Source organism: Vipera berus, assembly GCF_964194415.1.
Source record: "Vipera berus genome assembly, contig: HAP1_SCAFFOLD_53, whole genome shotgun sequence".
NCBI lineage: Eukaryota > Metazoa > Chordata > Lepidosauria > Squamata > Viperidae > Vipera > Vipera berus.
The window spans coordinates 1-15,495 of record NW_027673642.1 but is presented as its reverse complement, the minus strand read 5'-3'; the positions used below and the strand labels follow the sequence as shown (position 1 = coordinate 15,495).

Sequence of the window (15,495 nt, the reverse complement as noted above, 5' to 3'; positions counted from 1 at the left end):
TTCCTTCATGTTAGGTTTCAACCCAAGTTTTGCACTCTCCTTCTTCACCTGCAACAAGAGGCTCTTTAGTTCTTCTTCACTTTCTGCCATTAGAGTGGATGAGATATCTACAAAGATAGGATGAGATAGGATCTGTCCCGATTTTTAAAATATCCTTATGTTGAGGAAAAAAACCAGGTAGTTTTTGAGTTATGACCGGTTGTTTAATGACCATTTGAAATTATGATGAGCCCAGAATGGATGTTTTACTGCCCATAAATCACTTTTGGCCAGCCAATTGTCTGAAATGGTATAGGGTCTCCTGCTTGAACAGGGAGTTGGACTAGAAGACCTCCAAGGTCCCTTCCATCTCTATTCTGATTGATCGATTGAAAATCTTTGAAAATCAGCCTAGACAAGCTATGGACATCCTGATGTCTGCTGGACCAGAGGTCTCCAACCTTTTGGGCACCAGGGACCGGTTCCGTGGAGAGAGGTTTCTCCGTGGACTGGAGAGTGAGTGGTTTTGTGTGCTGCCTGCATCCTGCTGATGGGGTTTTGCTTGTTTGTGTGGATGGGTTGCTGGCATGCCATGGCCCGGTACTGGTCCACGGACCAGGGATTGGGGATCCCTGTGCTAGACATTTTTGACTACAGTTTCCAGAATCCCTGGCCAACGAGCATTGTCGCTGAGACTTATGGAGGTTGCAATTTTAAACCTATTGGCAAGGGTCCCGTTGTTCCTTGCTGAAGGCAGCAATACTGAACAAGCTGGAGCAGACATCTGATTATGAAAAAAGCAGCAATGTGTGTTCCTGTGTAGTCTGAAAATCTTCCGCCACACAAACACACATACATCCGTAGTTGTCAGAAGTTAAAGGTTTGTGTGGAGGGAAGAGTGCTGTTAGTTCTTGGGAGATAAGAATGGAGATGGAAGATGTTTTTTTTTGTCTTCCATAAATCAATTTTCTAGGAAATTGAGTTGACTCTCCTGGTGGTTTGTTTATTGAAAGGAACATTGCATCACGGCTTTGCATCATCAGGCTGAGACGATTGCATTCCTACCCAGGATGGCCAAGTTCACAGACTGCCACAAAACGGGGGCTGCATTGCAAATTCCTTTGGGGAGACATTTGTTTTCTTTTGGTATAAATAGGACAGTTTAATAGCAGCTGGCCAAGATTTTTTTAAAAAAAAACATAAAGAGGCAAGCTGATTAAAAAAAAAAGAGGATATGTTGCAAAACTTTGCGAAGTTGCCGTCTGGCCTCTTCCCCACTATTTCTGTTATGTCTGGCAACTTCAACTTATTTATTCTTTCCCATTTGCTTTTTTTTTTCCTGCAACAGCCGGGACAATTCTCCAAGCCTGAAGGAAATCCGGAATGGCTGCCAGCAGCCTTGCGACCGCAAGCCCAATCTGCCTCTTCGGCTTCTCCACACCAGTCCTGACCTGATGTCTCGGGAAGCAACGTTGGCTGAATCCCGCCTGAAATCAGTCATTGTCACGTCCAATGAGATCCACGTCGAGGTGGAACGCAACAACGTGGCCAACCAGAAGATGACCGCCAGCGTTGGCAACGACAGCGAGCCCAACCTGATTGACTGTTTGATGGTTAGCCCCACCTGCAGTAGCATTAGCATCGAACTCAGTGCCCAGGCGGATCGCATCCTCGGCTGCTTTGTGGAAATACTCAAGATGCTGTGAGTTGCCCTTTCCCATGGCTTTCCAGATGGTCCACAGGAGTTTCTTGGGTTAAGGGTGCGGGTGGGCATGTGTCCGTGTGTATGGACACCCAGTGTCCTTCTCAACCTCAGCAGGAATCCACTTCTGGACTTGGTGCTTGAGGTGGAAAAAAAATGAAACTTTGATTTTGGGTTTTACTGATTTGATTGATTTGTTGTTATAAAAATGGCTAGTTTATATACCATTATGGAAAAGTAAAAAGTTGAGGTTCGATGTTAATCCCCTATTCTACTGCAACAGAGGGAGTTGGAAGTCAATGCATTTTTTTTCCTTTTCCCCCCTCTCTTCCACATTTCTCTTTTTCTCTTTCCCTCCCTTTTGTTTCCTACTACTACTTGCTTTTGTGTTTTGGTATTTTATACTATCAGCTAATAAAAAATTAAAAAAGAAAACATCAGCAGGAATCCCGTGAAACAAGCAGGTAACATAATAGTAAATCTAACGCTGTTCCTCAAGGGTAGATGTTCAACGCAGCATCTAATCCTGCTGGTGGAACTCCAAAAATACTTCCAAAGTTGCTCTTCACCATGATTATCCAGACAGTCCACATGACTTTCTTAGGTTCAGTGCACATATACATGCATGTGTGTACACGTGTGTGCATTTCCGCCTGTCTTTTTCTCAACATGAGCAGGAATCCCATGAAACAAGCAGATAGCATAGTAGTAGATCTAATGCTGTTCCTCAAGGGTAGATGTTCAACGCAGCATCTAATCCTGCTGGTGGAACTCCAGAAATGACTTAAAACCATCCACATGACTTTCTTGGGTTAAATGTGTGTGTACATGCATGTGTGCGTGCACATATGCATTTCTACCCACCTTCTCAACATCAGCAAGAATCCCATGAAATACGCACATAGCATAGTAGTAAATCTAAACACTCTTCCTGGAAGTTGGAAGAGGTATCTAGTCCTGCTGATGGAATTCCAATATTAGCATTAAGGATGAAAAAGGTCCTTTTTATTTGCATTTTGACTCCTGAGCACAGTTTACAGGTAAGGTGGAGCCTGTGTATCTGTGCTGTTCCCAGCAACTCTTGTTCCATTGGAGGATTATATACGGTAACAAGTTTGTGTTAAGTCAGCACTGATTCCTTGCAAAAGACAACAAAATTGCAGCTTGCAGGTTCATCAACCACAACAATAAATGAAATTAACAGATAAAACACATGGTGGACATAGGTGAATATTAGGGTTTCCCCATTGGGCCAATTAAAAAGTTGGAAGTTGAATAAATGAAGTTGGAGTGGGATAGTCTTTTCTAGGTACTCTCTAAAAAGCTCAAACTATAATTTCCAGAATTCCTATTTAGGATGGTCAATGACCAGGAGGGTTGAGCTATTGGGAGCCTCATCTGGGTAGTTCCTGGGGCCTCAGGTAAAGAAGGCTGCCAGAGACCAAGGTTAAACTCATGCACAAAGACAACGGACTTTAGACTAATTATGCTTTTCTAATTACAGATCAGATTACGAAGATTGGAGACCTGCTCTGGCCAGTTTGCTCCAGCCCATCCCTTTCCCCAAAGAGTAAGTTTTTGTTTTTCGGATGTTTCATTTGCTCTTTTCCTGGAAGATAGCTTGCATTGGTCAGAACTAACTAATCAATGGTTTATTTTGCCTTTGTAATACATAAAACAGAGTCCCACCATTTAAACCCGCAGCCACAAAGGAAATTGTTGTTGCAGTTTACCTTTTCCTTTCTCCCTCTTTAAAAAAAAAGATATTTGCAAAGCTGCAAATTAAAATCATTTTGAAAATGCAAAACAATGGCTAGAGTCTTGGGATAATTGCACAAGGACTTTACATGATCATCCCATGAGTTTTTATGAGATTTGAAGGGTGGACCTAGGCTTTCACCGAAGGGTGATTGATCACTTACTGAGAAATTTGCCAGACCCACCTTGAATCTGGAAAAATGTAGTCCCAGGGTCAGATGTAGGTGAAAGGGACTTCTCAAAAATTGAAATTAAAAGTAAACAGGCTGAGTTGTTGGGATCAAACAAGAGGTAACTTAGCAGTCGTCTCAGCAGATGTGCTAGGACAAGACAGCCCGCTGAAAGAAGAAGCATCAAACCACATGCCATTCCATAAACATAGTGTTTGAATCCAGCGAAACAGTTGCTGATGGTCCCTCTGAAGCCTATTAATGACACCAGTGTTTATGAAATGAAGATGTCTCTGTGGGGTGAACATTACAGCCTATAATCATCCAATTTGCAAGCTTAAGCCTCCGTGGGGAGCCTGGTGCCTTGCAAGGCCCCAGTTTTCAGCAACTTGCTTTTCTTCTAAAAGACCGGGGAGAAATGGAGAAAAGTCCTTGGTGTCATTTATCTGAGTTAGGTTGGTTTTTTTTTTTTTAACCAAGGACCCCAGGGCAGAGTGAGAATGTGATGCAAGGACCTCTGAGCAAGTGACCATTAATTGCTTTGCTAATGTTAATTCAGACGCAATGGGCTTTAATTGCAGTGCAATTAACAAGCACACCTGGGACTGGAATCAAGCTGAAAATCCTGTTTACGCAAACGCATGGTTTTTGGTCTCCTGGACCTAGAAATTTCCATTTGCGTCTTTGATGACACACGAGCTTTTTTTTTCTTTTTCTTTCTCCCAATATGCCTTAAGTATGAATGAGCTCCCTTTTAAGCCTCCATACAGTAGTTTTGCATGGGTTGAGGATTGGGGAGGCTGCGACCTTGTTAGAGGAAATTTTGAGACTGGCTTTTTCCAAATAACTCTCTGAAGTGCATTCGGCACACACCGGATGTGTAATGTACTTACTCATTTCATATTGAAAATTAGCACGACATCTCACTCTTGTAGTTTGCCTGCACTGTTGTAGCTTACTTCCTTGGCGCCCAATTTTAGATGTTTGATTTTGTGAGACTCCCAGATTCAAAGAACGGAAATTGCCCAGCCTTGCTCTTGATGATATTAACTTCAATTTAGTTGAGGTTGAGTTGGCTTTGGGTCACAGGCTCGCCGGAATGATGGCAGTCAAGAGACTGCTACAGCTGGTAGTTGAGGCTCATTCTAATAACCTGGAAGTTGAGTCACGGCAACTGGACTTACTTTCTTGTTGGTTTGAGAGATTTCACTGCCCATCCAAGCAGCTTCTTCAGTCTGAACAAGTTGGCTAGGGGGAATCTGAGGAAGAAACCCTGAGGCTGGGGAGGGAATATCCCTAACAATTTTAGGAGTTGGGCCAGTGGTGGGATTCAAATAGGTGAACAACCGGTTCTCTGTGTGGATGCAGCTTCCAGAAGTCTGTTCTGGGCCTGGGCAACAAAAAATTAGCTACCGGTTCTGCCGAAGTGGTGCAAACCGGCCGAATCCCACCACTGAGTTGGATATCCTAACAACTCTCTGCCTACTCTGATTCCCCTAACCAACTTGTTCAGACTGAAGAAGCTGCTTGGATGGGCAGTGAAATGTCTCAAACCAACAAGAAAGTAAGTCCAGTTGGCTTGACCCAACTTCCAGACAATTCTGCCTGAATGACTGAGAAAACATTCTAATGTTTTCTTACTGAATTATTCATTTTACTTCCTATCTCCTCACCAATTAAGGGACACAGTTAAAAAAAATAACTAAAATTCACTGACTTGGCCTACTTCTCGTCAGCTTCTCACATGTTTATAAACACATACATGGACTGATTTTTTTTGGTGCTCAAACCATAGTTCTCCCAAAGAACAAATTCCTAAGCATTAAAACTCCCATCAGGTCTGCCTTCATCGTGAAAAAAGCTGGTGTATCTCATGATAAAACATATTAGGATAGTGCTGGGCTTCAGATCTTATTAGGAAGAGGCCTTCTGAAACATGTAAGTCATAAATGCGGTTTCTGTATGTGGCTCATGAAAGCATTTGGGTAGCTGGGCAGATGTAGGTACTTTAATGAATCTCAAACAAGTCTCATGTTTGCCCTCTTCTGTGTTAAACGGCCCCTTCTGAACTAAATCCCCAGTATCACACAGCCCTAAAACATAACAGATTAAAGAACCTTTCCATCAAAGGCCGTTTTTGTCAGATTTATCTGTGTTTTTAGCTCTGTTTTATTAAAAGAGTGTTTCTCCCTCTATTCCACTTTTGGTTTTGTTCTCTTTGAACATGTGCAGCTCAACATGGTGACTTTCCTTAAAATCTCTAAAAGCCGGTGGTCAGAAAGGCTAGGATGATGGGGCTAATAGTCCAGTACAGCTGAGAGGACAAGAGACAATGTAGCTCAGGGGTCTTCAAACTTGGCCCTTTTATGACTTGTGGACTTCAACTCCTAGAATTCCTCAGCCAGGCACGCTGGTTGAGGAATTCTGGGAGTTGAAATCCACAAGTCATAAAAGGGCCAAGTTTGAAGAGCCCTGAGGCAGCTCCTAAGTCATTTCTTGATATGCATTGGATCTATGGATTTTGTATTATTGTTGTTGTTTTTTTTGGGGGGGGGGCGGAAACACCTGCCTAATATCCTGTGTTTTTATTTCAGGGCTCTTGCACATGAGAAGTTCACAAAGTAAGTGCTTATTTGCTTGAAATAATCTCCTGTAGTACGGGGTTGACCCAGTACTTTTACTGGGTCAAAAGTTTCAAAAGCGATAGACTCTTAGTTGTAAAGACTAAAAGAGACCCCTGCCCAATACACCTCCTCCATTCATAAAAGTGGAGGAACACAACCCAGGCATTTTCTCTGCCACGCAAAAAGGATCACACTTCCCTCAAGAGCCATTCTTCAGTAGTTTATGATGCAGTAGCATCCAGTCTCGACGACTGTAGTATTTTCTTAGCTGGACTATTTTGCCCGCCCCCCAGTTCAGCAGGATCAAATCATGCTACCAGCCATTAGACAAGAACAGCCTTTCCCTGTAGCCATTCCCATGTGTCCAAGCAGGATGTTCAAAGTCAGAGGTCTTCAAACTTGGCCCTTTTATAACTTGTGGACTTCAACTCCCACAATTCCTTGGCAAGCGTGCCTGGCTGAGGAATTCTGGGAGTTGAAGTCCACAAGTCATAAAAGGGCCAAGTTTGAAGACCCCTGTTCAAAGTGATGATGGAAGGATGCTTTGTCAGTCAGCTAGAGCAGGTGTCCAGGTTCCAACCGATGATCCCAACGAAGTAAGCACAGTTGAGACATTTATTGAGTACAGCATATCGGCACGGATGAATAGAAAACCAGCTCTGGTTACATTGGCGCCAGAACAGTCAATTAAAAATATAGAAACTCCCCTTTCCCCTGACAGTGCAAGTCACATTCCCCAATTAAACCCCAGACAATTGTTATGAGAAAATTCTTCACGTCCCACCCAAGTGGTTCTCCAATGACCTTGGTTCTCAGACTGGACCTAAACATCCCCCTCCCCGCTGTGTCTGTAGGCAAGCTAAGAAACAACAATGGCTGAAGCAGAATAATGTTTGTTTGATGCTTGACAGCAGGTCAGAAAGAGAGGTTCCAGCCACTGAACTGAAATGCTTGTTTTCTACATGCAAGGAATTGTGCAATCATAGGCCTGGAAGGGACGTTGGAGGTCTTTTTGTCCAACTCCCTACCCAAGTCCTTATCCCATCCTGGACAAACCAGTCGAGGATTCCAAACACCTTCCTTCCCACACACACACACAGAATTCCCCCTTGGCTTGCATCCACATTCCCCCTTGGCTTGCATCAAGAGGTCTCCAGCTGTGAATTTGTCTGGCTAAAAGAAGCCGCAGAATGGGGTAGGGATCTCCAGGTGAGACGCTTTCCAGTCTCCGAGGATTAAAGTCCTTAACTATCATGGGTTGTTTCAAGGCTGTTGGAAGACCTTTTCCCACTGTGTAAAGCCCCAGTTCAGAAGAACGTAATCGTTCCCTCCACGTTTCCTTGTAACTTTTCACTCAGCCCATCATCAGAATGAAATGCAAACAGCTGTACTCTGTATTTTTTGGGAGATGACCAACCGCATACCTTTCTTTCTTTCTTTCTTTCTTTCTTTCTTTCTTTCTTTCTTTCTTTCTTTCTTTCTTTCTTTCTTTCTTTCTTTCTTTCTTTCTTTCTTTCTTTCTTTCTTTCTTTCTTTCTTTCTTTCTTTCTTTCTTTCTTTCTTTCTTTCTTTCTTTCTTTCTTTCTTTCTTTCTTTCTTTCTTTCTTTCTTTCTTTCTTTCTTTCTTTCTTTCTTTCTTTCTTTTCCAGGGAGCTGAAGTACGTCATTCAAAGATTTGCAGAAGACCCAAGACAAGAAGTAAGTGTTCCGTCCTGCCTAGCACCAAAAAAAGAGGGAGACGGGTTGTTTGGCAAAACATGCAGGCTATAAATTGCTTGGAGTTCCGTCGTGCAAGTCGCCCTCTCGGCTTTGATATTTTTCCTGAAAAGACTTTTGGAGCCTGTTGCTGCTTTCTTATAAATGATTTCATGTTGCTGCCTTCTTATAAATGATTTCATGCATGAAACACAGCTTGGATATCTCGGAGGCTTGGCTAGAATTGTTGCATCTGGAAATTGCAGGGCAAAATGAATACTCCAGATAAATGCCCTTCATCTCCTGAATAACCGAGACTGAACATTTGCTTGCATCACAGAAATGCTTGTTGTTGTGATGGTGGCATGCACACAGTTATGTCTATGTTTGTTGCAGATGTGGATGGATGGATGGATGGATGGATAGGTAGATGGATGGATGGATGGATAGATAGATAGATAGAGAGAGAGAGAGAGACAGACAGACAGACAGACAGACAGACAGACAGACAGACAGACAGACATATAGATACAGTAGATAGATATGACAGACAGACAGTTATGATGGACAGAGGGATGATTAATATAAGGGGGGATATTTGTTTTGAGCACCCAGGAAAGACTGCCAACATTTTAAAACATCTGGATGGAAAACCCGAATTCTTCAGAAATCCCAGGCCTACAACGGGGTGCATAACTACAACAGATACATAAAACTTTCAGTTGCAGGAGACAAAGTCGTCTTCTCCTTCTTTCCCATCAGCTCCAGGGTTTAGATCAGAGGGCCCATTTTGCAGACTCCTTGACCTGTTGCAGATTGCAAGAAAAGTGTTCCAGTGGAACACCTGGTGCCTAATCAGGTGCAAGGAGGAATGTGTTTTATTGCTGAGCTGGGTACCATTCCAGTGAGAAGGAATGTGTCTTCTGCAAGGTTGGGGTACTGCAGCTCCTAGTGGCTTCGTCAACATGCTCAACCAGGAGGAGCAGGAGTTAAGCAGCCCTTAGAGCACCAGAGGTCTCCATTTTTCTTCCTCTGCACAATTATTTTGAAGGCCACCTTCTCATGTGTCTTTCTTCTACCAGGTTCATTCCTGTTTGTTGAGCGTGCGGGCCGGCAAGGACGGCTGGTTCCAGCTCTACAGCCCTGGTGGTGTGGCATGTGATGATGATGGGGAACTGTTTGCCAGTATGGTATGTGCCAGTTCTTCACAGTCTTTTTTGCTCTCATGTTGTCACTTTTGCAAGGTGGTCCAGATAGGAAAAGCAGCCAGATGGGCTAATTCTATTTTATTGTAAAGCTACATTGACAGAATCTAGCAACTCTGAAAGTACATCTCTTCCCCCACCCACCCCCTTTACAGCTCAAGAAAGTAGGGAGGGTCCCTTCTGAAATGTTTGCCTGCTCCCATTCATTTTGTAGGCTAAGTTGTCTTTTGTCCTACCATGGTTCTTCCCCCTGTCTCCCAAGGCCATTCCCACTTATCATTACGGTCTGGTTGCATTCACAATATGCTAAACTTACTGCTCTCGTGCTAGATATAGGATACCCTTCACTCACCTCCTGTCTAAAGTCTACATCTTCACGAAGGAGAGACACATACTCCAGATTATGTACAGACACAGATTTCCCACCTCTGAGCTGGAGAAAAAAAAGTTTTGGTCCTTTTAGAACCAGAGTAGAAGTTGGGCATCCGAACTAGATAAAGGAGCAAACAAAGAATCTCCTAAGATTGAAAGTCACAAGAAATTGAAAAGAGAAGCAAGTTGACTTTTGTTTTAAGAATTTATACCTGTTTACCTATTTTCTTAGGGATAAAACAAGAGCCACAGTGGTGCAGTGGTTAGAATACAGTATTACAGGCTAATTCACTGCTCACTGCCAGGAGTTCGATCCTGACCGACTCAAGCCTTCCATCCTTCTGAGGTCTGTAAAATGAGGACCCAGATTGTTGGGGGCAATATGGTGACTCTATAAATCACTTAAAGATGGCTGTAAAGCTCTATGAAGCGGCATATAAGTCTAAGTGCTATTGCTATTGCTATTGCCAAATTTAACCAGAAAACTATACTTTTTAACTTGGAGCATCCCTTCCCTAAATTATTTTCCAAAGATGTAACTCTAACACTTATCATCTTATGCTGAGTTGAGAGCAATAGATAATTCCACATATCTGGAAGACAATAATTTAGGGAAGTCTGGACTGGAATTAAAATGCTCTTGCAAGATTTGGCCATTCATCTTCCTGGCTACTTTGGAAGAAGGACCAAAAGATGTTTCCTGAATTATGTGTGTTTGTGTGTCTCTTTCTTTTATCTCTCTCTCTCTTTCTCCTGCAGGTTCACATTTTAATGGGCTCCTGCTACAAGACAAAAAAGTTTCTGCTTTCATTGGCTGAGAACAAACTGGGGCCTTGCATGTTGTTGGCATTGAGGGGCAACCAAACCATGGTGGAGGTAAGGCTGCCATTATCCCTTGGTCTATTTGACACACCAGACAGAAACAAGGAAGCAGATATTTCGTGCCTGCATTTGGTCTGTCCTTCCTTTGAAAATGAAATATCCCAAACATCTCTGTGACTACTCAGGGACAGAAGGATTGATCCCAAGCTTTAAAAACACAGCAGGTCAACCCTTAATGGTGCAAACGTATCTGTCTCTAGTCAGAAATAGGCCTGATGAACGAACCTTTATTGTCAAAGTACAACCATGTATACATTGAGATAAATCCCCCCCCACAACTCACAGTGATAACAAACCCTCCATCTTAACTGTAACCTTCTTCCTAAAGCAGTCGCCATGTTGTTTATCCCCGGCTTGGACTGAACCATGATGAAGACTTTTCCTTCAACACAGTGTTTGCCATTTGGAAAGCAGACAAGTCTGGGCGATGCTGTGAGTCTACCTCCAGTGACGGGGCCCCCCTTTCTCTCTCCTTGTCACTCAGATCCTTTGCCTGATGCTGGAGTACAACATCATTGAGAACAAGGACACGCAGCTTCAGATCATCTCGACCCTCGAAAGCACTGAGGTGGGGAAGAAAATGTACGAGCAGCTTTGTGACCGACAGAGAGAACTCAAAGAGCTGGTGAGCTTCTCGGATTATATATATATATATATATATATTCCACCTTTCTACTTTGGAGGAGCAGGTGTTATCCTGTTTGCTTCATGGAATCCTCCAAGACTTGGCTTGACATATAGTTCTAGCCTACAGACTTGCTTCTTGAGATTCTCCCATCCAAGATTTGGCCAGGTGTGGTCCCACTTAGCTTTTTCATGATCCACCCAAATAGGCTAGATGCTGCCACCTGCTGGTTGGTCAGAAATTCCACACAATAAAAGAACAGAGACCAGAAGTTCAGAGAGGACTAAGTCTAAGCCACAGTTAGTTAGTTAGTTAGTTAGTTAGTTAGTTAGTTAGTTAGTTAGTTAGTTAGTTAGTTAGTGCAATTTAAAAAAATCAGAAAGTGGGAGCAGTATGAATGTTGAATAGGGAAGGTATCATTCCAAACAGCAGGAAGCATCACGGAGAAGACATTTGATTGTAATCCATTGAAGAATGTACTTTCATTTTTGCTTATACTATTTGGCACTGAATTGAGGCAATATCAACAGAGGTCATTATGTATATCGGGGTGGGGGTGGGGTGGGGGTCCAACCTGGGAAACTTTAAGACCTGTGGACTTCAACTCCCAGAATTCCCCAGCCAGCCTGGGAGTTGAAGTCCACAGGTCTTAAAAAGTTCTTGAGGTTGGACACTCCTATTGTAGAGAGAAGATGTGGACTTGAACTCTGGACCTTCTGCAGCCCCCAGCCTATGCTTTACTAATGTAGGTCCATGGTTGTCACATTTGTAAGCAATGAATCTGTTTTTTTGCAGCAGAGGAAAGGCGGTCCCACCAGGCTAACACTGCCATCAAAATCCACGGTGAGTTCCCTTCTGAATCTCAGTGTGATCCTGAGCCTGCAGAACACGTCAATGTCTTCCTATCCTGCTTCCTCAAAGTCCAACATTTGATGTGTCACAATACCATTCCTTGGTATTGGGCATTATATGGAAGGAATGCACAGTATAATTTATAGAATTAGAGACTCCTCTGCCAATGAGGAGCATATATAGAGGGACGATCGAGAGCATCCTGTATACAGTATCACAGTCTGGTTTGGAAGCATCACTGCTTCGGATAGGAAGGTGGGGCAGAGAGTGGTGAGGATGGCAGAAAGGATCTTTGGCAGTTCCCTCCAGGACATAGCACAGAAGCGTTGTTTGAGCAGGGTCCGCAGGATTGTCTGGGACGCTACACATCCTCTTGACGACCCGTTTTCCTCATTGTCTTCTTGGAGGAGGGGGCTTTGTGGTATCCAAAGCCGAACATCAGATTCAGTCGCAGTATTAACCTTGTGAACTCTCAAGGTTCTTTCCACTGTGTATTTCAAGATGGACAGTGATTAATATTTATTGGTATTTATATGTAAGGGTGTAGGTAGATACATATGTATGTATGTAGCATGACTATATGTGTCTTGTGCATGTGTACACTTTGAGAGCAGGCAATAGAATTTCATTTTTAATGTGTGCCAGTGTGCCCACATTGAAAAATTACAATAAAGGTTATCTATCTATCTATCTATCTATCTATCTATCTATCTATCTATCTATCTATCTATCTATCTATCTATCTTTCTATCATCTATCTATCTATCTATCCATCCATCCATCCATCCATCCATCCATCCATCCATGTTTCTCTGTTTAAAAAAAGGGGAGAGTTTCCTTGACTGATCACTGCAATCTTCTACTTTTCAGGACGCGGACCTAGCTCGTCTCTTAAGCTCGGGCTCTTTTGGAAATTTGGAGAACCTCAGCCTGGCCTTTACCAACGTCACAAGTGCCTGTGCAGAGCAGCTCATTAAACTACCTTCCCTCAAGCAGCTGAACCTGTGGTCAACTCAGGTATGAGCAGTGCACCGTGAGGGCCTAGTGCTTCACCACAGGAAGAGCCGCTTTCGTCCTGTGCAAGCAACCCAGCCCTTTTAAGGAGATTTCTCTCGAAAGCGTGGCTTCCTCTTTCAGAGTCCCTCTGCTCCATGTATTACCAGCAGTGGGCCCCAACCTTTTGGGCACCAGGGACCGATTCCATGGGGAGACATTTTTCCCTGTACTGGAGGGGGTGTGGTTTTGCATGCTGTCTGCATCTCGCAGATGGAGCTCCGTGTGTTTGTGTGGCCCGGTTTCTGGCATGTTGTGGGCCGGTGGTGGTCCACGGACCGGGGATTGGGGACCCCCCGTATTACAGTCATTTTTTCTTGCACCTCAATCACACACAGATATATTCTCATCATCTGCAATAAGCCTATACTGTCTGCGAACTGGAAGTTGTCTTCCCTATCTTTTTTTTTATTTGTCTGTTTACAAATGTTATTAGTTTGTCAAAATATAAAATGCAAAGGAAATGAAATAAATGGGAAACTTGGGGAAGAAAAAGAGAAGAAGGGAAAGTGTAGGGAAAAAGAGGGAAGATGGGGGGGAAGCATTGACTTCCAACACTCTTTAGCACAGTAGAAGATAATAACATTACAACCTCATTTTTTTTAACTTTTATATAGTAATATATACTTGCCATTTCTATAGCAAAAAACCGATCTAATCAACAAATCCCAAAATCAAAATTTCATATTTTTTTTTCCATCCCAAGCACAAACTCCAGAAGCAGTTTCCCGGGGGAAACAAAATTAGACATTGTAGTTATCTTCCACATCTAAAGGACATTGATGGTAGAACTCGTTCTGGACCATAGAAAAATATTTTGTGTTAAACAAAGTCGTGCAATTCCTTAGATGTAATTCCACAAAAGATGCTTGGAAACACAAATCATGGCATTATCTGCAGTTCTCAGGATCGCAGATTTGCTCATAGAAGTTCCTTGTAATCCTAGGAAAAGACACAGCTGCTTTAAAAGGTTGCAGGGAGGTAACGCATTGTTTTGAAGCATCTTTCTGGAATCCAGCCCAAAGCTTGCTACAATCCTGGGATAAAACGTACTTCAGCATCTTTCTTTCTTTCTTTCTTTCTTTCTTTCTTTCTTTCTTTCTTTCTTTCTTTCTTTCTTTCTTTCTTTCTTTCCTTCCTTCCTTCCTTCCTTCCTTCCTTCCTTCCTTCCTTCCTTCCTTCCTTCCTTTTTTTACTTTTAATTTTTATTCAGTTATAAGATAAGAAAATACAAAAACAAATAATAGGGAACAAAGGTAGGGAAAAAGAAAAAAGAGAAGTGTGGAAATGAGGCGGGGAGACGTTGACTTCCGACTCCCTCTGTTGCAATAAAAAAAGGCATTAATATCAGACCTCAACTTATTTCTATAGTGGTATGAACTATTTATTTATTTATTTATTTATTTATTTTTGGAACTTATATGCCGCTCTATCTCCCAAAGGACTCAGGGCGGCTTACAACAATAAAAAACAACAATACAAAAATTAAAAACGAATTAAATAACAGCCCCAAAATAAATTAACTACAATTAAAAATTAAAACATATTTAAAAACCCATCTAGCCATTTCTACATCAGTCTAATCAGTAAAACCCAAAATCAAAGTATATTTTTCCCCCCACCTCAAGCACAAAGTCCAGGAGCGGTTTCCAAGCAGAAACAAAAGTACTTCTATTCTTTTCTTTTATCAAAACCATCAGTTTAGCCACCTCTGCTAATTCCGTCAATTTAGAATTTTGCTTTCAAATCAAGGCAGGTCTTTGCTGCCTGACACGGACGTTTTGGTTCTCCAGAACGATCCTATAGGTTTAGAGCAGGGGTCTTCAAACTTGGCAACGTTAAGACTTGTGGACTTCAACTCCCAGAATTCCTCAGCCAGCCTGAGATGGACGTTTTGGTTCTCCAGAACGATCCTATAGGTTTAGAGCAGGGGTCTTGGCAATGTTAAGACTTGTGGACTTCAACTCCCAGAATTCCTCAGCCAGCTTGAGATGGACATTTTGGTTCTCCAGAACGATCCTATAGGTTTAGAGCAGGGGTCTTCAAACTTGGCAACGTTAAGACTTGTGGACTTCAACTCCCAGAATTCCTCAGCCAGCCTGAGATGGACGTTTTGGTTCTCCAGAACGATCCTATAGGTTTAGAGCAGGAGTCTTCAAACTTGGCAACTTTAAGACTTGTGGACTTCAACTCCCAGAATTCCTCAGCTGGCTGAAGAATTCTGGGAGTTGAAGTCCACAAGTCTTAACGTTGCCAAGTCTGAAGACCCCTGGTTTAGAGCTTGTTTATTTTCCAACCATTTACTGCTCCTTTTAAACATTACTCTTTTTATTTATTTATTTTCTTCCGTGCAGTTTGGAGATGCAGGTTTGCGGCTCCTCTCTGAACACCTCACAATGCTTCAAGTGCTCAACCTGTGTGAAACGCCCGTTACCGATGCTGGTCTCCTGGCCCTGAGCTGTAAGTGATGAAAAAGCTTGGTGTGGTGATGGGAAGAGTTGGGACCAACTCTGTGCAGTGCGTTAATTAAACAACAGAATTGCTCCTCTTCTTTTGAATGGAGGGGGGAAAAGAGAGA

The 15,495-nt window shown here is 42.7% G+C and overlaps 1 protein-coding gene across 1 annotated transcript in view; it reads left to right on the top strand.

The window, feature by feature from the left end:
* CMIP (c-Maf inducing protein) overlaps positions 1-15,377 on the top strand; it is a gene marked incomplete at its 3' end in the record, with an annotated part of 164,606 nt that extends 149,229 nt beyond the window's left edge. The window contains exons 10-19 of the mRNA XM_081346806.1: positions 1,328-1,681; positions 3,186-3,251; positions 6,204-6,230; positions 7,883-7,931; positions 9,011-9,118; positions 10,265-10,381; positions 10,872-11,012; positions 11,808-11,855; positions 12,735-12,881; positions 15,272-15,377. Coding sequence (XP_081202932.1) covers positions 1,328-1,681; positions 3,186-3,251; positions 6,204-6,230; positions 7,883-7,931; positions 9,011-9,118; positions 10,265-10,381; positions 10,872-11,012; positions 11,808-11,855; positions 12,735-12,881; positions 15,272-15,377 — 1,163 coding nt within the window. The remainder of the gene's footprint in view (positions 1-1,327; positions 1,682-3,185; positions 3,252-6,203; positions 6,231-7,882; positions 7,932-9,010; positions 9,119-10,264; positions 10,382-10,871; positions 11,013-11,807; positions 11,856-12,734; positions 12,882-15,271) is intronic.
* Between the last annotated feature and the right edge of the window lie 118 nt (positions 15,378-15,495).